Source organism: Coturnix japonica, chromosome 6 (assembly GCF_054131305.1).
Source record: "Coturnix japonica strain WE chromosome 6, WE-NBRP24, whole genome shotgun sequence".
NCBI lineage: Eukaryota > Metazoa > Chordata > Aves > Galliformes > Phasianidae > Coturnix > Coturnix japonica.
In genome coordinates this window covers 17918457-17946037 of record NC_140668.1, presented here as the reverse complement: position 1 = coordinate 17946037, position 27581 = coordinate 17918457, and the positions used below count along the sequence as shown (strand labels likewise).

The window sequence follows — 27581 nt, the reverse complement described above, 5'->3', positions numbered from 1 at the left end:
ACCCCAGTGGCACGAGCAGGAGGGGGCTGCAGGCTGAGCTCCCCGCACACCGCCGGACCTCTGCACCTCCCTATATGGGTAATGTCCCTGCAGAGGGCTCCTGGCTGGGAGTTCGGCACGGCTTTGGTTCCGTTCCTTTGTGTGTGAGCCCACCGCTTCCCCCTCCCCTCCTCCCCCGCTGCCAAAATCACGCCGGTAACTGCAGCAGCAGTTTGTCAGATAAACCATAAATAAATGGATTCTGTCCCCATTCTCGGCAGCTCCTTCCAGCCTGAGGAGTTAGAGATAACAAGTGAGAGAAGCAGCCCATAACACAACCTGTCTGTATTAAACCATCCACCAACGAATGCCGTTTGCTGTCTTGTAGGTAGAAGTACAAGGGCACAACACCTTCATGTATGTGTGTCTCCAATCCTCCCCCTGCCTGCATAGATACATGCTGATGATCAGAGCATCCCAATGGAGGACATGGGAGAGGTGATGCATCACACTTTGAGCCTCCCACCTTTCAATGGTGATACAGGTGAGGGTGGAGGCTCAGCGTGGGCAGCTCGGGGATGCAAAGTCACTGCTTAGGTTTCAACAGCAAAGGGTACAGAGAAGGTCCCCAGATGGTTTCCTGCATCACAGCAACACTGTGGGGCACGCGGTTTGGCAAGGACAGGCTTCCTAACACCTTAAGGATTGCAGAGGCAGCTGGGAATGAGAGTGTTTAAGGATTCAAGAAACAGGAGTGTTGGGAAAGCAGCTGAGCTCCACATATGGATCAGAAACAGAGTGCACCAATGCTGGAACTGAGAGGTGGGAGAGCCTCCTCTGTCACCCCACCAGCACCAGACAAACCCAAACCCTCACTGCAGCCAGTGTCCCATCCAGGAAAAGGAAGAAAGCAATCAGATATCCCACTCAGCATCCCTGGAATTAAAGCATCCAGGAATCTTCTCACCCTGAACTCCTGAAATGGGGGTTCCCAAAGGAAGGAGAGAGCACAACAGTTGGGGTCCCTTCTTGTTCCACTGGGCACAAATGTGAGCACCAGGAGGGAGGATGGGCTCTTGTATGGAGTGAGAGATGTTAGGAAGGTTTTGTTTTAAATGGCAACAAGGATTTGTCTGCTCCAACCAGCCACGCTCAAGGCCACAGTTTACCAACCCAGAAAGAGAGGCAAAGCAGAACATGGGTTAATTTGGGCAGGTCCCACTTAGGAAAGCACTTGAAGAGGTTTCACAGCTCAAGGATGCAGCAACTTGCAGGGCCCTCCCCAGCCAAGAAGCTGGTCAAGCTCTAAATTAAATAACGGCTTCAGTGTTAGCTTCCCTCTTTGAATCTCCAGTTAACTTCTCCCCACACCTCGAACCTCAACGCCCTTTCACCAGTCCAACAACAGGCACCGAGTTCATGAGCTGAGGTCAGGGAACAGATTTCACTGTGCTCAGGGAGGAAGGGAAGGGGCACCACACGGTGAAAATCATCTGCTGCAGAAGGAACCCAAACTTTACCTAAGCCTAGAGGGAAGGCAGGTGGTTTTAGAGTAAGGAGTCAAGGCAAGACGCCTATCGTAGATCCATCAGCACCACATCTCTCTCGACTACAGACACATGATTGCAGGTCTGGAAGAGAAAGAAGAAATGGGGTTATTCAGATATTCTCAGGTGTCTCCATCTCCTGATGCAATCTGCATCCATCGGCCTTCTGAGAACCACCCTTTCTTTGCAGTGAAGAAACAAAGACCAATCAAGTCAGAAAGCTTTTGCATCCCAACTCCAGTGAGAAGCAGGTCCCAGTGAGGCTCTCTCCTGTCCTGGGGCACAGATTCACCATAGATCTAATCTGAAGTGAACTGCCCAATCTGCTAACATATGGTACTACAGACCCCAGTGCTCCATGAGACAACTTACAGTGAAGAGAGGAGGGTCTTTGGAGTGTGGGTGGAATCCTTTCTGTCGACAAGAAGAGATCTCCTGCAGGCCGTGTTCTGTCAGCTTGAAAAACCCCGTCCTAGAAAGAAGCACAAAGTGCATAGAGCTCGAGCCTCTGCAAGAAGAAACAGCTGCTTCTGCACTCCAAGAGTGTGATTGAATCTGCTTGTCTCCAAGCAGGAGACCCAGCACGCTCTGCAAGGTGCTTCTCTGCCAGCTCTGTGGCTGCAGAGCTGCTCCCTGCCACGGGTGGGCAACCACACTTACTCCTGGTACTTTGGAGAACACACAATAGCGATGGACTCTGGCAGCATCATCTGGTAGGAGCAGTGTGTGTGCAGGTCGACGCTGGAGAGGAAAGCTGTCTGCGTGGGGTGAGTCTGAAACACAGGGGAAGGAAAGAGAGAACACCAGAGAGGGTTTGGATGGGCTTCCCCCCCCCCCCCAACAGGCTGTATCTGCCAAGTGAAGGTTGGAATGGTAAAGAGGCACAGCTCCTCAGATGGCACGGAGGACTTGCTAACATGCAGACAGCAGCTCTGGATTGCCCCAGAACATCTGCTCCTCCTTTGCATTTGGAAAGAAGACAAGAGAAGCTCTGCTTTTCTGGCCACACCCCTTGCAAACTCCTATTTTAATGCAGTGTTTCCCTTGCCTTCAATGCAGGGCAGTCACCTCACATGATTCTGAAGTGTGGCTGCCCCAGGGCACGGCACCACCAGATACACAACACATCACCACGGCACATCAAGAGATCACACCCTGTGAAGATGGCCAAGCTCTTAAAGATCACAGGTGACATCCAAGGTGCTCAGCTCTGGCTGAGAGATCTCATAGCCTCGCTCTGGCAGAAAGGCCTTTCCTTCTTCCCCTGTATGGTTTTTGTTGCCAAGTGTAGGGATTCAATCAAAGGGATTCCTGAGGGTGCCTGGACGTTCCGGGGCCATCACTGAAGAGTTAATACTGTCAGCAGACACCCGCACATATCAGGCACACTCAGCAGGCATTTATTTGTCAAAGCCTGCAAAGCAGCTGCTGCTTTCGAGAGATTACTCAGCAGCACCAAACGTTTTGCTTGGCAAACATCCGACTGCCAAAGGCTCCACGGGGACAGGCAGCAGGGAGCCAGAGGAGGAATCTGGAGCTGGCACATCCTACGGCAGAGCAGCACACAGCTGTCTGCAAAAAGCTGTGCTACTATAGGGACACATCAGTGCAGAGGCCACGGTGCTGACAGCAGGAGCTCCAAACGGAAGGCTGGGATGCCCCAGGTCTGCTTTTAGCCCAGCATCCCGCTGCCAAAAGGGCCAGTGCTCTGGGAAGGGATCTGAACCTCCAACAGACCCAAATTTCTCAAGCAACGTGAGCTGTGACCAAGAAGGCTGCATCACAGAGAGATCCCATGGAAAGGATGCAGATAATGGCAGGACAAGGGGAAATGGTTTCAAGTTGAGGGAGGGAAGATATAGGTTGGATGTCAGGCAGGGATGAGAGGCTCACATGGATCCAGCCGAGCGTAACGAGGCCGTGCTGGTCCTGGATCAGGAAGAGTTCCTCCTCGTTCTCTGTGTTGCAATAATCAGGGCCTCCATACTGCTTGGGAACGATGACGTGGGTTATGGTGAACTCATTCCTCATCTGCAAGGCAGCACAGGGAGGCTGTTACCCTCTAGAAATGCCCCCCCACCAAACAGGAAACGCTGCTGCCGCCCACTGGTATAAAGATAATTTCCTAAGCTTTGCGAATGAAGCATTTCTGTGTTCATCACTCAGGGGCCCAGCAAGGGGAAGAGCAGCTCTAGAAACAAGCCCACGAGTCCTGTCCTGCTTCCAGGGGCTTAATTACTGTTATCACCTTACCAGCTTACCACAGAGGATCCCACAGGTCTCCACACCTCGGGCCGTGTTGGCATCAGCCAGCTGGAGGAATTTATGGCACAGCTCCCTGGGGACAATGACCTGGCGAAGGGCATCCACACCTGCAGCTGCGGGGAGAATTGGGAGCACAATGAGCAGCAACAGCCAGCGCCAATGGAGAGATGTTCCCTCAGTGTGGACCTAAAGGGACCAGACTGAAAGAAAACAGCTTGAAAACGTTAACTGCTATGCAGACTCTAATGTCTGCTCTTCCATGGGCAGTCATGGGGGAATAAAGTCGCAGTGACACTCCATAAAGGACAGTCAATAGAGAAAACAAAAACATGAATGCTCCTAAACTGTCATTTAAAAGTAGGATGTTTCTCTGGTCTAGAATCAGTTGTTTAGAAATGTCTGGGTTGCTACTTTGGATCTGTAATTGTCTAAAGAGGAGAGTTCAGTCAGTCTGGCCCCAATCTCCAAAATGTATTTGGATCTAGGAAGGTCAAAAGCCTCACAGGTTGTAGATTTTAGGTCAGCAGAGAGGGGTTGAGGCTGGATTACTAAGAGGAGACGGTTCTCCCCAGCCCTGCAAACCTTTGCTGGTCATTGAGGAAAGCATCCCCAACAGCCTGGAAGACCAAATCTCCCAGAAGGGATGGAGATCTGACAAGACACTTCTAAGAGCCTCCCAGCCAGCTCAGCTCCTTGGCTGCATTTGGTTCAGCCCCAGAAAGGAAGAAGGATGCCCGGAGCTGTACTAACTGTGTTCTGTGCCCCCCAGCGCACTGGGTTTCAAAGATCTGTCCACAGCAGGAGGGTTGGATGAGACATTCCCCATCGATGGACTCGCAGGGTGATCTGAAGAGACGGGAACCCCTGGGGTTAAATCAGTAGGTGGTTTTTCTATGCCGGGGATGAGGGGTCCATCCAGAGACTCAGGACTTGGCTCTGGCTTTCCAAATTCTTGCACTATCCTCAAACGTTCCTTTTCTAGCTCCTGTTGTCGAATCATCTCCTCGAAGGCAAGAAACTGCTCTTGCTCTGCCTGCTGCTGCTTCATTAAGGCTACACGATTCCTTTCCTCTTCCAATTGCTGCTGCAAAGCCAAGTTGCGGGCATCTTCCTCTTCCTTCTCTTTCTGCAAGAAAGAAGTACACCAAAAGACGTCAGCAGACCTGAAAGACATCAGCAAATAACACTCGTTTAGAACTGCAGCTTTCAACCCGCCTGCAGACCCTCAGCAATCACAGACCATCCCCAAAGGGCCTGCAGCAATTAAATGCCCTTGTGTGGGAATACAATTCTTCATTGATTTCTCTCTCTTCTCTCCAAAATGGCACTTTCTTAAAGCAAAACTGACAGCAATCTCCTGTCACTCACCTTCTGCTCAGTGTACTTAGCGTAGTCCTTCATGTACCTCTGCAATAGCTCCTTCTTGAGGTCTTCAGCCCTGGGAAAGGCTACGTCCTTCAGCTTCTGAAGGGAGGAAACACAATCCTTAGAGCAGCAAGCCAAGAAAAGCAGGCCCAGAATGGATGAAAGAATCAATAGGTTCTTGGAGAAAATAAACCCCAAAGGATTTTCAACAGCAGCCACTGAAGACTTGGAACATTGTTACTTACTTTCATCGTCTCCTTCCTTTCAGGTGTGGTGGCAGTTTTGAAATCACGGTGCTTTGGCAGCTTCTCAATGAAGAGCCTATAAATACACAGGAGAGAAACCCCTGTTCCTGAATCCCAGCAGAAGGAAATGGCATTGTGGGAGGTATCTATCATCTGCCTCCAGCTCAGTATCTCTGCTCTGTCGGTTCCCTGGGCCCTGTGCTCCTGCAATCAGGACAGCTGAAGAAACTCTCCACCAAACAGTGCTTTGCAGAGCCCTTAATGGAATACATGCAGAGGGAAGAAGAGTAGAGAGCACAGCCCAAACAAGCTGAGCAGAGCCAAGAGGGAAAGCCACAGCGTGAGCCGAGAGCCTCCCTCGTGCTGTGAAACCACTGCATGCGCACTAAATAAACCCATCTGCTTTAAAACCCAACCCGCTGGGAAAAGGAAGAACTTCTCACAATCCCAGCTCTTGGTTGTGCTCGTGGTTACCATGGAGAGCATGAGGATGCTCTTGCCAGAGACCACAGGATCAGCACAGCCATGGCACAGAGCAGCTGTGAGATCCCTGCTCGGGGCTGGTGGATGCAAAGTAGGTCACTGTGTCGAGGAGACAAAACAAGGCAGCGATCACTGCCAACAGATTGAAGATTAAAATGGAAGGGATTCATTAAGAAGGATTAAGAGCAGATGCTGGCCTGGGGAAGACAGAAGAAGCAGCAGAGGCAGCTGCCTTTTCAGAAGGCACAAAGGGGGAACAGTGAGCAGAAGGGTGCAGGGAGGACTCAGGCAGCCAGAGGAAGACTTTGAGGGAAGACCAGCAGCTGAGGAAGGAGGCAGAGCAGGACTCTGCATTCTCTAATAAGAACGCTTCACACTTCCTACCCACAGCCCAGATGAGGTTTGGCACGGCTTAAACCCTCAGCCCCCATCACCAGAAGCTTTGGATTTGTTCAAACCTCTGACTGCTGCGAGTCCGCTGTGAACGGAGCGGCTGCTTGGCACCGAGCAGCCACATCGTAGGCTATTTTTAAGCACTGCTACAGACCACAAGCCAAAGCAGCGTCTCTCGAGTCCCTTTAACACCCCACACAAACCCTTGGAGCCAATCCAAGCAGCTCAGAGTCACACGGACAAAGCAGGAATCCTCATCTCCCAGGAAATTCATGTCATGTTTCCCTGCTCTGCTCTTCCTTGGCTCTAAAAAGCCCCAGCACCCTCCTGCTTTGAGAACAAATCCGTTCTGAATGGTGCAGAAGCTGCTGCTGAAGGGAAAAACAAGCAGGTGTCTTTCAGCATCATTTCAGCTTCATTTCAGCATGGGAAAGAGAAAGGCTGAAGATGCAGTTGACATCAAGTGGGAGGCTGAGAGCCAGGAATGGAACTGGCTGCTTCAGTGGGAATCTCAGTGCGGATCCACCCCCAGATTCTCCCATATAGATCTATAATCCTCCCCAGACAAATGGCTCTCTCAGGAGCAGGGAAATAAAGGGACCTCCAGCTCCCCAAAGCCACACAGTCAACATAAAGCCAAGGACTCGCTCCTGGGGATGGTGGGCTTGCTCCTAACAAACACACCACGTGCAGAGCTGTAGCCAGGAGCCTCTCAGGGCTGAATAATCAATCAAATCCCATTTCTAGAGATGGGAAAGCTCCACTGGAGGCTCCAATTACAGCACTAAGCTCTTGCTTTCCAGATCACAGCCTCAGGGAAAGACACCTCATATAACGCTCTGCCAAGGCCTCTCGCTTCCACAGGAGCTACAGCATTACTCTTCCATTTAAAGCAACGAGATGATGACATTAACTTTGCATCTTCAGATAATCCAAGCTGGCAGCTCGTACTCATCAGCATGAGAAATCACCCACCAAAAGGGAAAGCTTGTCACCTTTCCTGCAGCCCGAGAGCCAGGCTAATGTAAATGCCACAGGCATCTAAAAGCTGCTGGAAGGCCAGCAGGCAGCATTGCTGTCACGAAAGAGCAAAGGCACGTTTCGTTCACTTGTTTAGTTAAAGAGCTTCTCCTTCAGCCTCAGCTATGAGACCAGCTTGGAAACCTTCCCGATGGTTTTACACTTTGCAGCTCCCTACGCAGCGACAATGACCATAAAAGCTCAGGAAGTGCAGGGCGGGAAGAAAAGCTAAGCAGAGAAAAATGTGGTGGGTTGAAGGAGGCCGGGGAAGGAACCCTGTGCACACAGGCAGGCAAGGAAGGAAAACACCCATAGGAAGGCCAAGCTCATTCTGGATAAGTGGGTAGAGCAGCAGAAAGCAGAGTCAACCCTCTGGTGAGTGAGAAAGGGGGGATTTGGGGCAAAAAGCCTGAGGGAACAGGATAATCAATGCCCTGGGCCATTCCCTGAGCATCTCTGCTTTCAGCCCTTTGAACATGGGGAGGCACAGCAAGGGACACACGTTTGTACCACTCGTACTCTGAGCTGCTCAGGCAGAAGCTCAGCTTTCAGACCCAAGATGGTTTGTTTCCAGCCAGCTCTGGAGGTGACAGCGAGAACATCTCCATGCTTGTCCATACGGACAGCCCCTGTGCTGGAGACCTGGCAGCTGTGATACCAAACAGGGTCTTGGGTGGGTTTATATACAACCTCTGGCTTTTCAGAAGAGCGTTCAGAGCCTGGAGATCTCAAATACTGTCCAAATCAGCAGAATGGAGGCAGGTTGTTCAGACCTGAAATTCTTTTCCCCACGTCCCTCCTCAGAAGGGTCTGGGTGCATACAGACATGCATGGTGTGTGGGGGGAATTATGTTGTTTCTAAGTAGAACTGTTAAGCCTCCAGTGCTCCACAGCTGATTTCTGTGCTGAAAGAGGAACATGGTGACTGCTGTAAAAGGCTGCAGTAACTTAAACAGAAAGAAGGCTTCTCCTCTGAAGGTGATTTATCAGAGAACCACCAACCAGCCCTCATCTCCTTCTGATAGCATGACCTTCGACCATGCCAATGACATCACAATGACCTAACCACCCTGCAGTGATAAAACACCAGGAGGCTCTAAACCAAAGGAGCCGATACCTTCCTCCTGCTGACAGAAGCTGTAATGAGACAGAGCTATATAAGGCCAGCCTGATCTCACAGGGAATACTACTGACGATGCAATGAGCATTGCTTGTACCTTGCACCTTTATCATGTGGTCACCTTCATCAGGTCACCCATATCAGCTCAAAAGGAGCAAAGCTGTGGACAGAACCCAGTTCTTCCAGCTCAACGTCTCGCTGTGTCCATACAAACCCAAAAGAAGCAACTGAAAGCCCACAAGCAAAGTAAGCAGGCAAAGTAAAGCTGCTTTTACGTGATGTACTTGTTGTATAAGATGAAGGCATGCTCAATATTGCCCTCCTCTGAGTAAACAGCCGCCATGCGGAGCATTTCCACGCCAGAGCGATAGTAGCGTCGCAGTGGGACATCCTCATTCACTTCCACAGCGCTCCCGATCTGTGTCAGGCTCCGGACACGCTCCTCGGGTGGGAGGCTGACATCAGCATGGCCGGGCATAACGAGGAGCATCAAAGCAGCTCTGCAGAGGGAGGAAAGCCAAGGGAGTCAGAACAGACATAGGGCAGGTAACGTGGTTGGGTTCCACAAGAGAAATCAGCCCTCCAGCCTGAAAGAGTTTAATACAGAGCTCAGGGGTCCCTGGTTTAATACAAAGCTCAGGGGTCCCTGGTTTAATACAAAGCTCAAGGGTCCCTGGTTTAATACAAAGCTCAGGGGTCCCTGGTTTAATACAAAGCTCAGGGGTCCCTGGTTTAATACAAAGGCTGGGGGTCCTAAGGGGGAAATATGGGTAAATTGAGGCTCCTTTTGGACACGGCCCTTGGATATAAAAGCCTTTATGACCTGAATAGCAGCCATGAACTCCAGCTCATTTCCCTGTATAACCCATTTCAACCCAAGGTCTGAGCGATGTGGCTCCTACCCAACACAGCTCCACCCCCCCCCAGGTCCCGGACCCCTCCAGGCCCAAAGCAGAGCCCCTCCCCACCTCCCCACCCCGAACGGGACCGGCCTCGTAGGCCCCAACCGGGCCCGACCTGCGCCGGGCGGACAGCGGCAGCTCGCACTCGGCGCTTCCGGGTTGGCGCCGTGACCCCGCCCCTCCGCTCTATTCCAGCACCCAATCACAACGCCTCCTTACATCCGGGGATGTCGAAACCATATCTTACTTCCGCCCGGCTTAGCGGCTGCCATTTTGAGATTGGGCGGAAGTGTGACGTCATCACTAGGCGCCCGAGTCTTAAAGGGGTCGCTCTCAATTCCTGCACACAACCTGCGGGGTTTCTTTCTGCCTCAGAGATGGAGAAACTGACCCAAACTTTCCGTCCATTCAGGATATAAGCAGGGCAGTTCAATCTAAAAAACAGGGGTTTTTTCACTCCCATCACCTTGATTCAGGCCTATTCTATTTCTATCTCTTCACGTGCATTAAGGAAATGCTCAATAAAAGCCCTGTTGTGGAAGGTTATTAAAGAGATGCTGAACAAAAGCCCTGTTGTGGAAGGTTAAAGAGATGCTCAACAAAAGCCCTGCTATGGAAGGTTAAAGATGCTCCCAATGGCGTTTCTTTAGATTGAATCCAGTTCCATTTATTCCCTCCGTCACTTGAGAAACGGAGCCAGGACTGCGGAACAGCACAGAGCGATTCCAACTGAGCCACTTGTTAAAAGTACCCAGAAAAGCATTAAAAAAGGGGGTTGGGGGGAACCTAAAGGGAAAGGAGAGAGCTGTGCTGATGTGAATGATGCCTCCATCCAGTTCCCAGCATCCAGCTCAGCTGCTGCTGGACGTCACAGCTGACTCAGTTTGGAGCCCCTTGTGGAGACGCAGCCCTGACTGGATGCTCTTGTGCCTTTCAGTTCTTCCATCCTTTTCTTACGCCGCCGCCGGCGCTTCCTGGCCATGCACGTCTCCTGTGGTTGCTGGTGGAGGGGATTTGGAGGTAGGAAGGAGGCTTCGTTGCGTTGTTTCTTATTATAAGGCATTGAAACCGAACAGTTCCTCTGACCCAAACTGCAAGGCCACCTTTTCTCAGCCGTGCCAGGTTTGTGCACCAACTCCTGCTGTTGTTCTGGCACTCTGTGATTCCCCTTTTTCTTCTTCTTGGCACAGACAGAGTTCCTGAAAGAAGATCTGAAAGTCAGGACTGGAGAATTCAACCCTCCCCCCCCACCTCCCTCCAGTCTCTCCTGGGTTCTGCTGAGGACTTTTGGATCCTTTCAACCCTGTGGGTTGAAGAACAGCTCCCACTGACACAAACTAAATCCTCTTGTCCCTGAAGTATCACACTGCAGCCCCACCAGGAACTACAGCCTACACTGTAAGGGATGCTACTCCACATCTGCAGACACAAGTGTGTTATCCAGAGGCAAACAGCTTCATGCTGCTGCAGACACAAGGATACTTCAGCACTACGAAGACACAGGGAGGATCCCCTTCCTCCACAACCCCTACAAACAGCAATGGATGCTCTGCTGTACGTAGCAACGTTGCATCTAAACTTGTAAAAACATGAATTTAAGTTGCTTAAAAAGGAAAAGAAAAAAGAGCATTTTTGGTTCTATCTGCTCAGCTGTACAGCAAGCACAGAGGAAAGAGGCAAAAACCCACCTGGACGTTGTTAACAGGAGGTTTTCTGAACGCTGTGGGTGATGCTCTGCCTTCTGCTTTCTACTGTTCCACACAGCATCCACTCTTTGTTTGATCGGGACTGACCCCAAGTTCTTCACTTCACGTCTCCTTAAACAGAACTCTGGGTCATGGCTGGGCTCACGAACCATTCATCAAGTGATCACAACAGCCCTCTCACACTTCAATCAACCCCCTTTCAAACCTCCCAATTAGGGCAGCTGGTCAGGCCATGTGGATCTGTAACCCCACGTGTCACAGCTGCCCACCTTCTTCCTCATCCCACTTCCACCTCAAGCAGCAGCAGTCAGCCAAGCTTAAAGTCTATCTATTACAGCTCTCGTTCTGTGTGTGCACTCACTTTCCAGATCTTCTCTGTAGATCTTCAATGTAGTTCATTCTCTCAATGGGATGCCCTCGAGCTCTGTTGAACACTGGAGAAAGAAAGGTCTGAGTTCTAACAGTGCTCCAATGGAACAAGCACAAGCCCATTTACAACCAGGAGCCCACGGTAAGTATTTTGTATCTTGACAAGAGGAACATACATGTACGTACACTCTATTGCAGCGTTGGGCTCCATGCCTTCAACATCAATCAGGTACCTGAGCAGAGCAACAAGACAGCTCTAATCACACGAGTAACCCCAAAGCCACTTACAAACAATTCAAACATGAATAGGAATTTGTTCGAGCTTCTGTTTACAAGCCAGATTTGAATATCAGCACTTGGCTGCTGCTTATGTCTGATTTCAACACATCCCTGCAAGCAACATCTTTGCTAAGCTTACAAGCTTTGGATCCTTGCAGGCCTTGGATTACATCCAACACTTGATCCCTTTTGCTGGGGAAAGCAGGCAACACCCCCAGCTAATGCACTCCAACAAACAACTCACCTACAGACCAGGTAGCCAGTTCTGTTTAAGCCATGTGTGCAATGCACTCCGATAAGTTTATCTGCAACAAACAGCAACCGAGTCAGAGCAGTGTTGATTTTCCTAAACCAAGTCAGAGCAAAGCAAGCTTAACATTGGTCCTCCAACCCTAACAAGCGTAAATAAACTGCAAGGATCATGCAACAAAGTCCTGTTTGTGGTTGGTTATCACAGCTGGTTTGGCTCACCGGTTCATTTCATCCCATAATTTCATGATCCCAAAGCTCACTGCAGGGAGGATGTTTCTAAATGCTCTGTGAAATGTGCTCTATCCCACATTGCCCAAGCACTGACAGGTTCCCATTCACACCGCTGCTAATCACCCATCATTACTTACATAGATACTAGAGACAACAATAAGGACCCAACCAACACAAGGACCCAATGCTACCTACCAGCCAGCACAAACTCCTCTACCACAACAGCCTGATCTCATTGCTTGGACATTCACACACCAAGAGGAGGAAAGGAAATTCATGCTGTGCATGAAGGTTAACTGAGAACACCCCCCTTCCTATAGGCAACGCATGGTAACAGAAGGGAAATTCACATTACCGTTGTCTTTGTTGTCTCTCAAAAAGCTTTCCACAACACGTTTGAACTGAAAAATAGTCTGGTTGTTGGGTATTTCGTGTCCCATGGTCAGGATCTTTGAGTACCTGAGCGTAGCTGGCAGCTCCTACAAGAAACAAAAGAGGAGAGGATAGAACAGAGAACTGCTGACAAAAAGATGCAAGAAATCAGCATTCCAACTGAAACCAAAAGAGCAGCAATGGTTTGAGGTAAGAAAATGACACCACTTGAACACACTGCCAGTGTTTCAGAATAACCCAGTGGTGTTTTCTCTCCTTCCTCCCCAAGAAAGGCAAAGCGCTGAGCTTGGAATAACTTTTCCTGTACACCATGAGCCAAAATCCATTGTAATCAACTGCTTCAGAACAGCCCACAAAACCACCTTTAGGGTAACCAAAAACATGTAGTGGTTGTAGAAAGAGAAAGGCTGGAGTCCTCAACATCACGCATGATCAAAGACAAAGACCCCAACCCAAATGGCTCTGAGATGCTTCCCCACATTTCCCTGCCAGGAGATTTAAGTGTTTGATGCCCTTTAAAGTTCCCTTCTCACTAAAGTCTTCCCACTCAGCAGCAATATCAGGGCTTGAAGAGACCCTGTGCTGAGCCTGACACTGACCTCAGGTCCGTAGTAGCGCGTTGTGTACGTCAGGTCAATGATGAGGCCCAATTCTTCTTTCTGCTCTTTGATTTTCTCAATGAGGTCGCAAGGTGAAAACCTCTCATCCGGGTGAAGGTTCTGATTAAAGCTCTGAGGGAAAACAACATTAAACACAGCTGCACTGTGACTGGTGAGCTGCCACTGCTCCCAGCAACCATAGAATGGCCTGGATTGCAAAGGACCACAAACATCACGCAGTTCAACCCCCTGCTGTGTGCAGGGTCCCAACCAGCAGCCCAGGCTGCCCAGAGCCACATTCAGCCTGGCCTTGAATCCTGCAGGGATGGGGCATCCACAGCCTCCTTGTTCCATTTAATGCCTGCAGGGATGGGGCACCCACAGCCTCCTTGTTCCATTTAATGCCTGCAGGGATGGGGCATCCACAGCCTCCTTGTTCCATTTAATGCCTGCAGGGATGGGGCATCCACAGCCTCCTTGTTCCATTTAATGCCTGCAGGGATGGGGCATCCACAGCCTCCTTGTTCCATTTAATGCCTGCAGGGATGGGGCATCCACAGCCTCCTTGTTCCATTTAATGCCTGCAGGGATGGGGCATCCACAGCCTCCTTGTTCCATTTAATGCCTGCAGGGATGGGGCATCCACAGCCTCCTTGTTCCATTTAATGCCTGCAGGGATGGGGCACCCACAGCCTCCTTGGGCAACCTGTTCAGTGTGTCACCACCCTCTGGGTGGAAAAACTTCCCCCTCAGATTCAACCTAAACCTGCCCCGTCTCATTTTAAAGCCGTTTCTCCTCGTCCCATCACTGTTTCCCCTGGAGGGGCCTCAACCCCCAGCCCAGCACCGGCCCGTTGGTGCTTTACATTGGGACCAACCGGACACGGGCAGCCCGCAATGAGCAGCAGCCGGGTGGGATCCCGGGGCGGCCCTCGCTCCCCGCTCACCTTCCTCAGGGGCACTTTGAAGGCGATGAAGCGGGTGCCCGGCAGCCTGCGGCCTAACGGGACGTAATCGGTCCACCTGCAAACGGAAGCGGAAGGAGGTTACAGCCGGAGCCACCAAACCTCTCTCAGATTAGAAACCGTGCGGCACTCACCGCTCCGGGACGCGAGAACGGCCACGGCCCGGCATGGTGACGGCGGCGGGGACGCAACCGGTACTTCCGCTTCCGTTACTTCCGCTTCCGTTAATTGCGCTTCCGTTACTTCCGCTTCCGCGAGGCCGCCGTCTGCGTGACGGCATCACGACGGAGCCGGGCCGGCTGCGGTCACAGCGCCCCCTGGCGGAGCGACCCCCCTCGGAGGACCCCAGCAGCCCCTGTGCTGCTGCTCCAGGCCGATGTGTGAAGGGAGGCAACAAACAGGAGGATGTTTGGGGGCTGCCATGCAATGCCAGCATCAAACAGAGCGTCATCAGCCACCTTCATCTGCATTGACTGCAATGGGAGCTGAGTTGGAGGCACCCACAGGGATGGGGCAGCCAGGGCCGCTCTGTGCAGCAGTGCTGGGGCCTCAGCTGCCCCTCTGTGAAGAACCTCCCCTCCTTTCCATTGAACCCATCCCCCTTTCACACAGAATCACAGAATGACCCGGGTTGGAAGGAACCTCAAGGATCATGTAGTTCCAACCCCCTGCCTGGCAGGGCCACCAAACATACACCTTTACTAGATCAGGTTGCCCAGGAGACCCCATAGATCCCCATAGAGACCCCATAGACCCCATAGAGACCCCATAGACCGCACTCATCCCCATCGAGACCCCATAGATCCCCATAGAGGCCCCATAGACCCCATAGATCCCCCACAGATCATGTTGCCCATGGCCCTGTCCAACCTGGCCTTGAACACCTCCAAGGACGGGGCATCCACAACCTCCCTGTGCAGCCTGTTCCAGGGCCTAACCACTCTCCTAGTGAAGAACTTCCCCCTAACATCCAACCTAAATCTTCCCTCTTTTAACTTAAAACCATTTCCCCCTGTCCTGGCTATTGTCAGCCCTTTCCAAGAGTTTAAGGGAAGAGTAAGTTCCCTTCAGGTATTGAAAGGCTGCAGTGAGGTCACCCCGCAACCTTCTCTTCTCCAGGCTGAACAAACCCAACTCCCTCAGCCTGTCCTCATAGGGGAGGTGCTCCAGCCCCCTGATCATCTTCCTGTCCCTCCTCTGGACCCTTTCCAAAATCTCCATGTCTTTTTTGTACTGAGGGCTCCACACCTGGACACAGTATGAGAGATGGGGCCTCACAAGAGCCGAGTAGAGAGGGACAATCACCTCCCTATCCCTGCTGACCACCCCTCTCCTGATGGAGCCCAGGTTCCCATTTGCTTTCCGAGCTGCCAGAGCGCACTGCTGGCTCTGGCTGAGTCTCTCATCCATCAGGACCCCCAGGTCCTTCTCAGCCGAGCTGCTCTCAAGGACCACTCCTCCCAGCCTGTACAGGTGCCTGGGGTTCTTCTGGCCCAAGTGCAAAACCTTGCACTTTGCCGTGTTGAACCTCATTAGGTTCACCCGAGCCCAGCTTTCCAGCCTGTCAAGGTCCCTCTGAATGGCATCCGTTCCCTCCACCGTATCGACAGCACCACTCAGCTTGGTGTCATCAGCAAACTTGCTGAGGGTGCACTCCATTCCCTCATCGATGTCATTAATAAAGATGTTAAAGAGCACCGGTCCCCTTTGTCCCATCATCTCCCCCCATGAAGAGCTCCTTTCCCTCCAGAGCAGAAGCCATTTCCTATGGGCATTTCACACCCTGCACAGATACAGCCAGGCCTCCTCCTCTCTCAACAGGCGACTCTTGGAGGACTCACCCAAAAGTGACACAAACAGCACAGTAATGATGTTTTAATTGATTTATTTGATAATTTGATGTTTGATAATTGCAATAGAAACCCTGACAGTCACAGCTGATGGCAGAAGCTGTTGTCCCAGGAGGGTGATGTTACAGACTGCAGGGAGGAAAGGCCGCTAAAATCCCCTGTAGGATCGAGGTGGGGGTGGTGGTGGGGGTGGCGGCCGGCGGGGTCTTTCTGGTGAGTAGATGGGGCTGGGGGAACGCGGGGGGGGCGGCATCCGGGCGGGACGTCTGTCTGCATATGGTGATCCACCACGGGCAGCAATGCGGGCTTTCGCCATTTCCGTGAGTTGCCTGTAGAGATGGGAGATGCTGAGGGCACGGCTAAATGCCCCGCTCTCCTTCCGCCTGGAGCAGAAGTGGAATAAAGAGCGTGCTGGGAAGGGGGAGCTACTCACTGGTGTCTCTGCCTCCGCCATCGGATATAAATGAAACAGCCGATTATGGCCAGGATCACGGGAACAAATACAGCTATAGCGCCCTTCAAGCAATACATGGGGGCATCTCTCAAAAGGATCCCATTGTTGGCTTCTTTATCAGCTGTAAATGAAGGAACAACTCTGGTCAGTTCTGCACCTCATGCCCAGCAGGCAATCTCAGCAGAGCTCTGCAACAACAGAAGCTCCGACCGTCAGCCATAGAGCTCTGCACGGCCTTCACCTGCAGCGCCAGCTGCTCTCATGTCCTCCGTGTCATCAGGGAAGCTGTAGATGGGCTGCGTGCGGCTGTTGCCCTGCTGAATCACGGGCTTGTCTACAGAATCTCCATTGATCTCTTTAGAAAGAAGGCAGCAGAGTGGGACTGTCAATATCTGCCCTTGTCAGGAGGAGGACATCCTCAGGAGGCATTACGTCTCCAAAGGCATCAGTATTTTGTGTATGTATATGTAGATCAGTTTCCCAGTTCAGGTAACTGACAGAAATAGACCCACCAGGCACTTCATTTTGTCTGGTCATCGTCCTCATCCTTGGTGAAATCCTTCTCAGTTTCCCCATCCGTCTGACAGGGCCTGCACAGAACGAAGCAGGGCACGTTTCAGACACACCAGCCATTGAACTGAGCGCTCTCTGGGGAAGTCCATCCAGACAGACTACTCACCACTGGGATACCAGCGGGGCTCCAGCACGTCATCCAGCTTCGGCTTTGGCACAGACCTCTCTGGAGGCACTTCTACAAGAACCATGAGAGCTTTCCATCATACACTGCAATCCATATCACTGCGGAACGGCACAACTGGTGCCAGGGGATGGTGCAGGGACGGGGCACATGCAGCTCTGTGCTCTCACTTACCCATACCATCCACTCTCGGTTTTGCTACAAGAGGTGGCTGAGATTCTGCATCCCATTCCCCTCCACTCACACCTGTAACCAAACAGAACAGAGCAGCTCGTGTCAAACACGGAAAGGGAATAGAGGAAAAGAAGAGGGGGAGCCCCCCAAGGCTGTGCGCTTGCAATCACCTCTGGGTTCCACCTCAGGAACAGAAGCACCATCCGACCAGGGAACAGCGTTAAATGAACCCGGGTAATTATCTACAATAAGAAACAGACGAGAGAAATTTCCATTAAACGTGTGCAATGCCGTCTTGTTCCACATGGAGCAGCATTACCCACTCGGGCCCTTCATACTGCAGGTCTTTGATGGGCACAAAGGAAGGAGATGCTACAGCGCACAAGGAAAAACCTGCCTGGTTCTTCCCCTGCCCAGCACGTCCCCCATGCAATGGCCACGGGGACACAGTCTGATTTCTTGCCCCCCATTCTGCTCAGCTTTGCTCACCCACCTGGTCCTGGTTCTTGCCATTGAGCAGCAATGAATTTCCAAAACATTGTGGCCAAAAGGAGGATGATGATGAGACGGGCAGAGGCCATGGCTCTCCACACTAATCTCAAGCTGTCACCACCACGATCACAGCCAAAGCAAATGCCGGTGATGGGGCAGGAACCGAGCAGTGCATGTGACACCAGGGGTAACGTCACAGAGGGACATTGTGAGCTCAGAGGAGAGGGGCTGGCCTCAGCGGTGACGGAACCCCCGCTGCCACTTTCGATCTGCCACGGCAGGTAAGGCAGCAGCTCCTCCTGCTCCTCCACTGCGACCCTCCTAGTGATCCCAGTGCCCCAGATCTCACCCCAGTCTCTATTTGGGCATTTCCCCACAGAGAGAATTCCTCAGTTGATGGTGACGGAGATTCCGACACTTGACGCTGGTTTAATTGGATCCTTTTTGACTGCACCGGACACTGCTGTGATGAATTCCAACAACAGCAGAGCAGTGGAGGTGCCACTGCACCTTGTCTCTGTCCCCACTGTCACCTTTGTGGGACCTCAGGCCTCTGCCCAGCCATGGGTAAGAGGTTTCCAGAGACAGGGAGCGCAGCTTCCTCCTGGGGCGCTGCCCCCAAATGTAGTCCAGCTGCCACCTGGGGGGAAGCCCCCAAATGTGGTCCAGCTGCCACATGGGGGGATCCCCCCAAATGTGGTCCAGCTGCCACATGGGGGGATGCCCCTAAATGTGGTCCAGCTCCTACCTGGGGGGCAGCCCCAGACTGTCACCCAGCTGCCACCAGCGGGGATGGCCACTAACGTGGTCCAGCTGCCACGTGGGGGGCAGCCCCTAAATGTGGCCCAGCTGCCACGTGGGGGGCAGCCCCCAAATGTGGCCCAGCTGCCACGTGGGGGGGAGCCCCCAAACGTCCAGCTGCCACCTGGGGTTGTCCCCATGGTTGTGGGTCAGCTCCCAGCTGATGGGCAGGAGTTACCCCTCCTGCTGCTCCTCCCTGGGGGGATGAAGCCGGGCATGCCTCCCCCAAATGCCCCTGCCCAACACCGGCAACATCCCCAGCGGGCAGGGACACTGCAGCCCCAGCAGCCGATGGGGCTGCGGCCTGGGGCCAGGCTGCATGGGAAGCGCCCGCGGTCTGCAGGCAGCTGCCCAATGCAGACCCCCAGCCGCCCTCTGAAGAAGGTCCGCAGAGAACCACCACGGCAGCATCAGGTCATCACCGTGCGCTGCTCCCTGCGCACCCGCCGGGCACAGGAAGGTCAGCCCCTCGGAGATGCTGTGGTGCGCAAAGAGGACCAGGGGAACTCAGCACCCACCAACGTGAGCCCCAAACCCACCACGGCTCCACTCACCTGCAGCACCGCAGCACCGGGATCTGGTGGTGAGTTTGGGGGCTGCAGGGTGGGTTGCAGGCTGTCCGCACCGGGTGGCTGTGGGAAAGCTGGCATTGCCACAATGGGGATGTTCTTGCTTTTCCAGCAGCGACACCAAGCTCAGACATCCCGGAGGACATCAAGGATCTCCTGACATCCATGGACAGCTGTGAGTCTGGGGGCTGTAGAGCTCAAAGGGGGGTGTTGGCACTGAGTGGCTGTGGGAAGGCTGGCATTGACCCACTGGGGATGTTCTTGCTTTTCCAGCAGCAGCATCCAACACTGAGATCCCGGATGACATCTCCGACATGGATGATCTGCTCGCCTGGCTCAACAGAGGTGAGTCTGGAGGCTTCAGAGCTGCTGGGGGGGGGTGTCTGCACCGAGTGGCTGTGGGAAGGCTGTGATCATCATCTGGGGATGTTCTTGGCTTTTCAGAAGTGGCGAGTCTTCAGGAGGTCCCCCAGCAGAACCAGGACCCCGTTAACATCCAAACGGAAGGGACCAAAGATGCTGCTGGCGCGGATGTGATGGCATTCCTTGACAAGCTGCTGTCTGAGCTGGACAGCCAGAGTACGGCAGCTGTCCCCAGCCCAACTGAGCTGCCTGCGCCGACAGCCCTGTGCAATGGCAGCATCCAGGCCACAAAGAGGAAGCTGCCTCAGGGCCAGGATGCTCCAGACCCAAAGCGCCGCGTTTGGAGAAGCTGGAAACAGCCCATGTGCTACCGCAGGAGACACGGCCAGAGACAGCAGTTAAGATCCCTGTAGCCCTGGGCTCCTCGCCAGCTCCTGCAGCAGCAGCGCTCCAGGGGCTCCAACATCAGCCCCAGCCCTACACCTCCAAACCTGGGCTGTCCACCAACAACACCTCGGACTCTATTATGTTATTTTATGATATTTTATTTTGGTTTATATTACGTTAAATTTTGTTTTAAACTATGTTATTTTACGTTTAATTCTGTTATGTTAAACTATGTTACTTTCTGTTAAATTACATTTAATTAAATTAATTAAATTAAATTAAATGCTTCGTATTCACTTTGTTACACCTGCACTCCTTCCTGCAGCACCAAAGCCCCCCCAGTCCCCAACACCCACCAGGTGATGCTGGTTGTGGTTGCATTGAGCCAAGAGCTGCAGCTCCTCACTGATGTCCTGCATCAATTCTGCTGTTTCCAACGCCCCCATCGCCTTGTTTTGTGCCTGGGGAAGGAGATGGTCACACACTGAGTGCTGACCTGGGGCACTGGGAGGTTAAAGATGGACACAGACAGCGCTGGGGGGCACTGATTTTGCACATGGAGGTTGATGCTGATACTGGGAGGCAATGGGAGCAGCAGGGGGCACTGGGGAGCTTTGGGCAGCACTTGTTCTGGGGGGGTTCAGGCAGTACCAGGTTTTAACCTCATTAATGCCCCCCAACATCTGCCCCAAGCAAATGCCGGTGATGGGGAAGGAACCGAGCAGTGCATGTGACACCAGGGGTAACGTCACAGAGGGACATTGTGAGCTCAGAGGAGAGGGGCTGGCCTCAGCGGTGACGGAACCCCCGCTGCCACTTTCGATCTGCCACGGCAGGTAAGGCAGCAGCTCCTCCTGCTCCTCCACTGCGACCCTCCAAGTGATCCCAGTGCCCCAGATCTCACCCCAGTCTCTATTTGGGCATTTCCCCACAGAGAGAATTCCTCAGTTGATGGTGACGGAGATTCCGACACTTGACGCTGGTTTAATTGGATCCTTTTTGACTCCACTGGACATTGCTGTGATGCAGTCCAACATGCCACTGCAACCTGTCTCTGTCCCCACTGTCACCATTGTGGGACCTCAGGCCTCTGCCCAGCCATGGGTAAGAGGTGTCCAGAGACAGGGAGCGCAGCTTCCAGCTGGGGCAATGCCCCCAAATGTGGTCCAGCTGCCACCTGGGGGGATGCCCCCAAATGTGGTCCAGCTGCTACCTGGGGGGATGCCCCCAAATGTGATCCAGCTGGTACCTGGGGGGCAGCCCCAAAGTGTGGTCCAGCTCCTACCTGGGGGGCAGCCCCAGACTGTCATCCAGCTGCCACCAGCGGGGATGGCCACTAACGTGGTCCAGCTGCCACCTGGGGGGCTGCTCTTAAATGTGGCCCAGCTGCCACGTGGGGGGCAGCCCCCAAATGTGGCCCAGCTGCCACGTGGGGGGCAGCCCCCAAACGTCCAGCTGCCACCTGGGGTCGTCCCCATGGTTGTGGGTCAGCTCCCAGCTGATGGGCAGGAGTTACCCCTCCTGCTGCTCCTCCCTGGGGGGATGAAGCCGGGCATGCCTCCCCCAAATGCCCCTGCCCAACACCGGCAACATCCCCAGCGGGCAGGGACACTGCAGCCCCAGCAGCCGATGGGGCTGCGGCCTGGGGCCAGGCTGCATGGGAAGCGCCCGCGGTCTGCAGGCAGCTGCCCAATGCAGACCCCCAGCCGCCCTCTGAAGAAGGTCCGCAGAGAACCACCACGGCAGCATCAGGTCATCACCGTGCGCTGCTCCCTGCGCACCCGCCGGGCACAGGAAGGTCAGCCCCTCGGAGATGCTGTGGTGCAAACAAAGGACCAGGGGAACTCAGCACCCACCAACGTGAGCCCCAAACCCACCACGGCTCCACTCACCTGCAGCACCGCAGCACCGGGATCTGGTGGTGAGTTTGGGGGCTGCAGGGTGGGTTGCAGGCTGTCCGCACCGGGTGGCTGTGGGAAAGCTGGCATTGCCACAATGGGGATGTTCTTGCTTTTCCAGCAGCGACTCCAAGCTCTGACATCCCGGAGGACATCAAGGATCTCCTGACATCCATGGACAGCTGTGAGTCTGGGGGCTGTAGAGCTCAAAGGGGGGTGTTGGCACTGAGTGGCTGTGGGAAGGCTGGTGTTGACCCACTGGGGATGTTCTTGCTCTTCCAGCAGCAGCATCCAACTCTGAGATCCCGGATGACATCTCCGACATGGATGATCTGCTCGCGTGGCTCAACAGTGGTGAGTTTGGAGGCTTCAGAGCTGCTGGGGGGGGGTGTCTGCACCGAGTGGCTGTGGGAAGGCTGTGATCATCATCTGGGGATGTTCTTGGCTTTTCAGAAGTGGCGAGTCTTCAGGAGGTCCCCCAGCAGAACCAGGACCCCGTTAACATCCAGACAGAAGGGACCAAAGATGCTGCTGGCGCGGATGTGATTGCATTTCTTGACAAGCTGCTGTCTGAGCTGGACAGCCAGAGTACGGCAGCTGTCCCCAGCCCAACTGAGCTGCCTGCGCCGACCGCCCTGTGCAATGGCAGCATCCAGGCCACAAAGAGGAAGCTGCCTCAGGGCCAGGATGCTCCAGACCCAAAGCGCCGCGTTTGGAGAAGCTGGAAACAGCCCATGTGCTACCGCAGGAGACACGGCCAGAGACAGCAGTTAAGATCCCTGTAGCCCTGGGCTCCTCGCCGGCTCCTGCAGCAGCAGCGCTCCAGGGGCTCCAACATCAGCCCCAGCCCTACACCTCCAAACCTGGGCTGTCCACCAACAACACCTCGGACTCTATTATGTTATTTTATGATATTTTATTTTGGTTTATATTACGTTAAATTTTGTTTTAAACTATGTTATTTTACGTTTAATTCTGTTATGTTAAACTATGTTACTTTCTGTTAAATTACATTTAATTAAATTAATTAAATTAAATTAAATGCTTCGTATTCACTTTGTTACACCTGCACTCCTTCCTGCAGCACCAAAGCCCCCCCAGACCCCAACACCCACCAGGTGATGCTGGTAGTGGTTGCATTGAGCCAAGAGCTGCAGCTCCTCACTGATGTCCTGCATCAATTCTGCTGTTTCCAACGCCCCCATCGCCTTGTTTTGTGCCTGGGGAAGGAGATGGTCACACACTGAGTGCTGACCTGGGGCACTGGGAGGTTAAAGATGGACACAGACAGCGCTGGGGGGCACTGATTTTGCACATGGAGGTTGATGCTGATACTGGGAGGCAATGGGAGCAGCAGGGGGCACTGGGGAGCTTTGGGCAGCACTTGTTGGTGTGGGGGGGGTTCAGGCAGTACCAGGTTTTAACCTCATTAATGCCCCCCAACATCTGCCCAAGCAAATGCCGGTGATGGGGCAGGAACCGAGCAGTGCATGTGACACCAGGGGTAACGTCACAGAGGGACATTGTGAGCTCAGAGGAGAGGGGCTGGCCTCAGCGGTGACGGAACCCCCGCTGCCACTTTCGATCTGCCACGGCAGGTAAGGCAGCAGCTCCTCCTGCTCCTCCACTGCGACCCTCCTAGTGATCCCAGTGCCCCAGATCTCACCCCAGTCTCTATTTGGGCATTTCCCCACAGAGAGAATTCCTCAGTTGATGGTGACGGAGATTCCGACACTTGACGCTGGTTTAATTGGATCCTTTTTGACTGCACCGGACACTGCTGTGATGAATTCCAACAACAGCAGAGCAGTGGAGGTGCCACTGCACCTTGTCTCTGTCCCCACTGTCACCTTTGTGGGACCTCAGGCCTCTGCCCAGCCATGGGTAAGAGGATTCCAGAGACAGGGAGTGCAGCTTCCTCCTGGGGCGCTGCCCCCAAATGTGGTCCAGCTGGTACCTGGGGGGCAGCCCCAAAGTGTGGTCCAGCTCCTACCTGGGGGGCAGCCCCAGACTGTCATCCAGCTGCCACCTGCGGGGATGGCCACTAACGTGGTCCAGCTTCCACCTGGGGGGCTGCTCTTAAATGTGGCCCAGCTGCCACGTGGGGGGCAGCCCCCAAATGTGGCCCAGCTGCCATGTGGGGGGCAGCCCCCAAACGTCCAGCTGCCACGTGGGGCCGTCCCCATGGTTGTGGGTCAGCTCCCAGCTGATGGGCAGGAGTTACCCCTCCTGCTGCTCCTCCCTGGGGGGATGAAGCCGGGCATGCCTCCCCTAAATGCCCCTGCCCAACACTGGCAACATCCCCAGCGAACAGGGACACTGCAGCCCCAGCAGCCGATGGGGCTGCGGCCTGGGGCCAGGCTGCATGGGAAGCGCCCGCGGTCTGCAGGCAGCTGCCCAGTGCAGACCCCCAGCTGCCCTCTGAAGAAGGTCCGCAGAGAACCACCACGGCAGCATCAGGTGATCACCGTGCGCTGCTCCCTGCGCACCCGCCGGGCACAGGAAGGTCAGCCCCTCGGAGATGCTGTGGTGCACAAAGAGGACCAGGGGAACTCAGCACCCACCACCGTGAGCCCCAAACCCACCACGGCTCCACTCACCTGCAGCACCGCAGCACCGGGATCTGGGGGTGAGTTTGGGGGCTGCAGGGTGGGTTGCAGGCTGTCCGCACCGGGTGGCTGTGGGAAAGCTGGCATTGCCACAATGGGGATGTTCTTGCTTTTCCAGCAGCGACACCAAGCTCCGACATCCCGGAGGACATCAAGGATCTCCTGACATCCATGGACAGCTGTGAGTCTGGGGGCTGTAGAGCTTGAAGGGGGGTGTTGGCACTGAGTGGCTGTGGGAAGGCTGGCATTGACCCACTGGGGATGTTCTTGCTTTTCCAGCAGCAGCATCCAACACTGAGATCCCGGATGACATCTCCGACATGGATGATCTGCTCACCTGGCTCAACAGTGGTGAGTTTGGAGGCTTCAGAGCTGCTGGGGGGGGGTGTCTGCACCGAGTGGCTGTGGGAAGGCTGTGATCATCATCTGGGGATGTTCTTGGCTTTTCAGAAGTGGCGAGTCTTCAGGAGGTCCCCCAGCAGAACCAGGACCCCGTTAACATCCAAACGGAAGGGACCAAAGATGCTGCTGGCGCGGATGTGATTGGGTTTCTTGACAAGCTGCTGTCTGAGCTGGACAGCCAGAGTACGGCAGCTGTCCCCAGCCCAACTGAGCTGCACGAGCCGACAGCCCTGTGCAATGGCAGCATCCAGGCCACAAAGAGGAAGCTGCCTCAGGGCCAGGATGCTCCAGACCCAAAGCGCCGCGTCTGGAGAAGCTGGAAACAGCCCATGTGCTACCGCAGGAGACACGGCCAGAGACAGCAGTTAAGATCCCTGTAGCCCTGGGCTCCTCGCCGGCTCCTGCAGCAGCAGCGCTCCAGGGGCTCCAACATCAGCCCCAGCCCTACACCTCCAAACCTGGGCTGTCCACCAACAACACCTCGGACTCTATTATGTTATTTTATGATATTTTATTTTGGTTTATATTACGTTAAATTTTGTTTTAAACTATGTTATTTTACGTTTAATTCTGTTATGTTAAATTATGTTACTTTCTGTTCAATTACATTTAATTAAATTAATTAAATTAAATTAAATGCTTCGTATTCACTTTGTTACACCTGCACTCCTTCCTGCAGCACCAAAGCCCCCCCAGACCCCAACACCCACCAGGTGATGCTGGTAGTGGTTGCATTGAGCCAAGAGCTGCAGCTCCTCACTGATGTCCTGCATCAATTCTGCAGTTTCCAACGCCCCCATCGCCTTGTTTTGTGCCTGGGGAAGGAGATGGTCACACACTGAGTGCTGACCTGGGGCACTGGGAGGTTAAAGATGGACACAGACAGCGCTGGGGGGCACTGATTTTGCACATGGAGGTTGATGCTGATACTGGGAGGCAATGGGAGCAGCAGGGGGCACTGGGGAGCTTTGGGCAGCACTTGTTCTGGGGGGGTTCAGGCAGTACCAGGTTTTAACCTCATTAATGCCCCCCAACATCTGCCCCAAGGCAGCGAACAGCCCATTCTTTCCATGGGGGGAGGCTTCCCCCTTGGGGCTGATGCCCCTCAGTGCTGCTCAGCTCCCCCCTGGGTGTGACACATCCCCACCCCGATGGGGTCCCCTCATTTGTACCCACAAACTCACCGTGGGTGCTTTGAAGGGGTGGGGGGTGGTGGCATCACTCGAGGGGAAACTGAGGCATGTTGCGGGCTGAGAGCTTCAGGGCAGGAGTTTTGGCTGAGCATCACAGCGGGACGGGGATGGTTTTCACTCTGAGTCAAAGCTGAGCGTTCCCTTCCTGGAACCAAAGGGTTAATGTCACCCTCCAAGTCTCCTCATCCATGTCCCCTCCCTCCACTTCTCCTTCTCCTTTCTCCCCCTCTGGCTTTTGGGGGATCTCAGCCCCCCATTTCCTCCCATCCTTCTGCCCCCCCCCTTTTCTTGCCCCTAAATGGGGAGATGACCAAAGGGTCCCCCATTAACCCCCCCCCCCCTTCCAAGCTTCTGCTTTATTTGCCTTTTGGGCCCCAAATGAGTCACTGGGGGATTTTTGGGGGGGGCAGATAAGGGGGTTCTCTGATGGGATGTCGAGGGGTTGGGCACCCATAGGTGCTGCAGCAGCCCCCCTACCGTCCTGCTGCTGTCCCCTATTTACAGCTGGTTCCAGATGTGGGGGCTCCCAACCAACCTGGGGCAGGGTCCCCATCAGCAGAGCCGTGCTGGGTACCCGGGATGTTCTATAGATCAATGAGAGGGAACTAGTGGCTCTGTTGGTCCCATTAAGTTGCCATGAATGGGACAGAGCTCCAGGGACAAGGCACCAAGCTGGGGATCAATCCTAAGTACAACAAGGGGAAGGGAAGGAGCAGAGACCCATCAGCACCAGGACATGGGGACACGGCGACACAGTGATGTCCCCAAAGCCCCGGGGGCTCCGGAAAACCCGGCCCAGTCATTCAGTGCTGAGCCCCAAAACTCCCTTCGGTTCCGGTAAGGAAAGAGTCAATGGCACACGCACGAGAGCAGCCACACACGCCACTTCTCTGAGTTGGAACTACATGATCCTTGAGGTCCCTTCCAACCCGGGTAATTCTGTGATTCTGTGAAGGGAAGCATTACTGGACATGCTGCACAGCAGGGGTTAAGACTGGAGGTGGTCAGGGCTGTAGTGACCATGCCCTCCTAGAGTTCCTCATCTCAAGGAATGCGGGCCTGGCAAAAAGCAAAGTCAGGACCCTGAGCTTCAGGAGAGTCAGCTGCAGGCTGTTCAAAGAATTCTTGGACGAGAGACACTGGAAAACTGTTCTTAGGGGCAAAGGGTTCAAACATCCCTTTGTGTGCACCTGTGTGCAGCCCAACTCCTCAGCACAGCCCTGTGCAAGCACACATTTGTGCCACCGCATCCACGCACTATGTGCTCACACACACTCACACAACCACATCCCTTAGTGCAGCCCTGTGCGCACACACACTCACACATGTGTAACCCCTTCCTTTCACTCCCAAAGTGCACGCACACACCGGTACCACAATGTCCTTGTGCAGCTCCAACACTCTGCACACCCCTGTGCACGTACATATATGTGCATGCTCGTCCTTGCACACATACCCACAGACCTACACACACCTGAGCAACACCACTGGTTTGTACACTCATGGACACAAATGTGTGTACAACACCATCCATGCACAAATACACACACACACACGGATCCCCACTGCTTTGCACAAT

General features: G+C 53.8%; 4 protein-coding genes and 1 long non-coding RNA gene across 7 annotated transcripts; 2 read left to right on the top strand and 3 right to left on the bottom strand.

Moving 5' to 3' along the window:
• Positions 1-309: 309 nt before the first annotated feature.
• LOC146760420 (STAM-binding protein-like) lies at positions 310-9466 on the bottom strand. 2 transcript variants are annotated; one of them, XM_085551568.1, is made up of 10 exons: positions 9394-9466; positions 8693-8917; positions 5402-5477; positions 5160-5255; positions 4542-4917; positions 3780-3904; positions 3420-3557; positions 2187-2299; positions 1899-1998; positions 310-1610 (listed from the first exon to the last, which is right to left on the bottom strand). In XM_085551568.1, the coding sequence occupies exons 2-10, from the start codon at positions 8905-8907 to the stop codon at positions 1554-1556; spliced, it is 1296 nt and encodes a 431-aa protein (XP_085407694.1). In that variant the 5' UTR covers positions 8908-8917; positions 9394-9466; the 3' UTR covers positions 310-1553. The 2 variants fall into 2 exon arrangements, with proteins under 2 accessions (XP_085407694.1, XP_085407692.1); XM_085551566.1 differs by having other exon boundaries at positions 9435-9466.
• A 494-nt stretch (positions 9467-9960) lies between these two features.
• On the bottom strand, positions 9961-14330 carry LOC146760419 (RNA/RNP complex-1-interacting phosphatase-like). The gene is made up of 9 exons (XM_085551569.1): positions 14248-14330; positions 14096-14171; positions 13149-13280; positions 12512-12635; positions 11918-11978; positions 11581-11627; positions 11387-11459; positions 11008-11136; positions 9961-10518 (listed from the first exon to the last, which is right to left on the bottom strand). Exons 1-9 carry the CDS (start codon positions 14280-14282, stop codon positions 10188-10190), a joined length of 1008 nt encoding a protein of 335 aa, XP_085407695.1. The 5' UTR covers positions 14283-14330; the 3' UTR covers positions 9961-10187.
• Positions 14331-15981: 1651 nt separating this feature from the next.
• Positions 15982-19426, bottom strand: LOC107323720 (uncharacterized). Of its 2 annotated transcripts, none has more exons than XM_085551565.1 (8): positions 19136-19426; positions 17459-17530; positions 17289-17360; positions 17097-17168; positions 16930-17007; positions 16659-16772; positions 16397-16538; positions 15982-16292 (listed from the first exon to the last, which is right to left on the bottom strand). In XM_085551565.1, the coding sequence occupies exons 3-8, from the start codon at positions 17290-17292 to the stop codon at positions 16112-16114; spliced, it is 591 nt and encodes a 196-aa protein (XP_085407691.1). In that variant the 5' UTR covers positions 17293-17360; positions 17459-17530; positions 19136-19426; the 3' UTR covers positions 15982-16111. The 2 variants fall into 2 exon arrangements, with proteins under 2 accessions (XP_085407691.1, XP_085407690.1); XM_085551564.1 differs by lacking the exon at positions 19136-19426 and adding an exon at positions 17782-18409.
• Positions 17868-20043, top strand: LOC146760418 (uncharacterized). The gene is made up of 5 exons (XM_085551431.1): positions 17868-18061; positions 18266-19164; positions 19263-19325; positions 19424-19495; positions 19595-20043. The coding sequence occupies exons 1-5, from the start codon at positions 17868-17870 to the stop codon at positions 19924-19926; spliced, it is 1560 nt and encodes a 519-aa protein (XP_085407557.1). The 3' UTR covers positions 19927-20043.
• Positions 20044-21918: 1875 nt separating this feature from the next.
• Positions 21919-22309, top strand: LOC146760417 (uncharacterized). Its single transcript, XR_014947692.1, has 3 exons — positions 21919-21982; positions 22081-22152; positions 22252-22309. It is a non-coding gene; the product is annotated as an uncharacterized LOC146760417 (long non-coding RNA).
• The last annotated feature ends 5272 nt before the right edge of the window (positions 22310-27581 follow it).

What these genes read in the sequence shown, in the direction of transcription:
- LOC146760420 (XM_085551568.1), bottom strand. Translation starts at nt 8,907, where the DNA reads ATGCTCCTCGTTATGCCCGGCCATGCTGATGTCAGCCTCCCACCCGAG. An exon ending in AAAGGAAGGAGACGATGAAA is followed by an intron (nt 5,256 to 5,401) that starts GTAAGTAACAAT and finishes TCCTCCCTTCAG; the next exon opens with AAGCTGAAGGACGTAGCCTT. An exon ending in AAGACCCTCCTCTCTTCACT is followed by an intron (nt 1,611 to 1,898) that starts GTAAGTTGTCTC and finishes TTTCTCTTCCAG; the next exon opens with ACCTGCAATCATGTGTCTGT.
- LOC146760419 (XM_085551569.1), bottom strand. Translation starts at nt 14,282, where the DNA reads ATGCCGGGCCGTGGCCGTTCTCGCGTCCCGGAGCG. An exon ending in CGTTCTCGCGTCCCGGAGCG is followed by an intron (nt 14,172 to 14,247) that starts GTGAGTGCCGCA and finishes TTCCGTTTGCAG; the next exon opens with GTGGACCGATTACGTCCCGT. An exon ending in CTCCTGTTAACAACGTCCAG is followed by an intron (nt 10,519 to 11,007) that starts GTGGGTTTTTGC and finishes ATCTTCTTTCAG; the next exon opens with GAACTCTGTCTGTGCCAAGA.
- LOC146760418 (XM_085551431.1), top strand. Translation starts at nt 17,868, where the DNA reads ATGGCTCTCCACACTAATCTCAAGCTGTCACCACCACGATCACAGCCA. An exon ending in CTTTCGATCTGCCACGGCAG is followed by an intron (nt 18,062 to 18,265) that starts GTAAGGCAGCAG and finishes TTCCAACAACAG; the next exon opens with CAGAGCAGTGGAGGTGCCAC. An exon ending in CCTGACATCCATGGACAGCT is followed by an intron (nt 19,326 to 19,423) that starts GTGAGTCTGGGG and finishes TTGCTTTTCCAG; the next exon opens with CAGCAGCATCCAACACTGAG.
- LOC107323720 (XM_085551564.1), bottom strand. Translation starts at nt 17,869, where the DNA reads ATGGCCTCTGCCCGTCTCATCATCATCCTCCTTTTGGCCACAATGTTT. An exon ending in ACCGAGAGTGGATGGTATGG is followed by an intron (nt 17,169 to 17,288) that starts GTAAGTGAGAGC and finishes TGGTTCTTGTAG; the next exon opens with AAGTGCCTCCAGAGAGGTCT. An exon ending in TGGCGGAGGCAGAGACACCA is followed by an intron (nt 16,293 to 16,396) that starts GTGAGTAGCTCC and finishes CCATCTCTACAG; the next exon opens with GCAACTCACGGAAATGGCGA.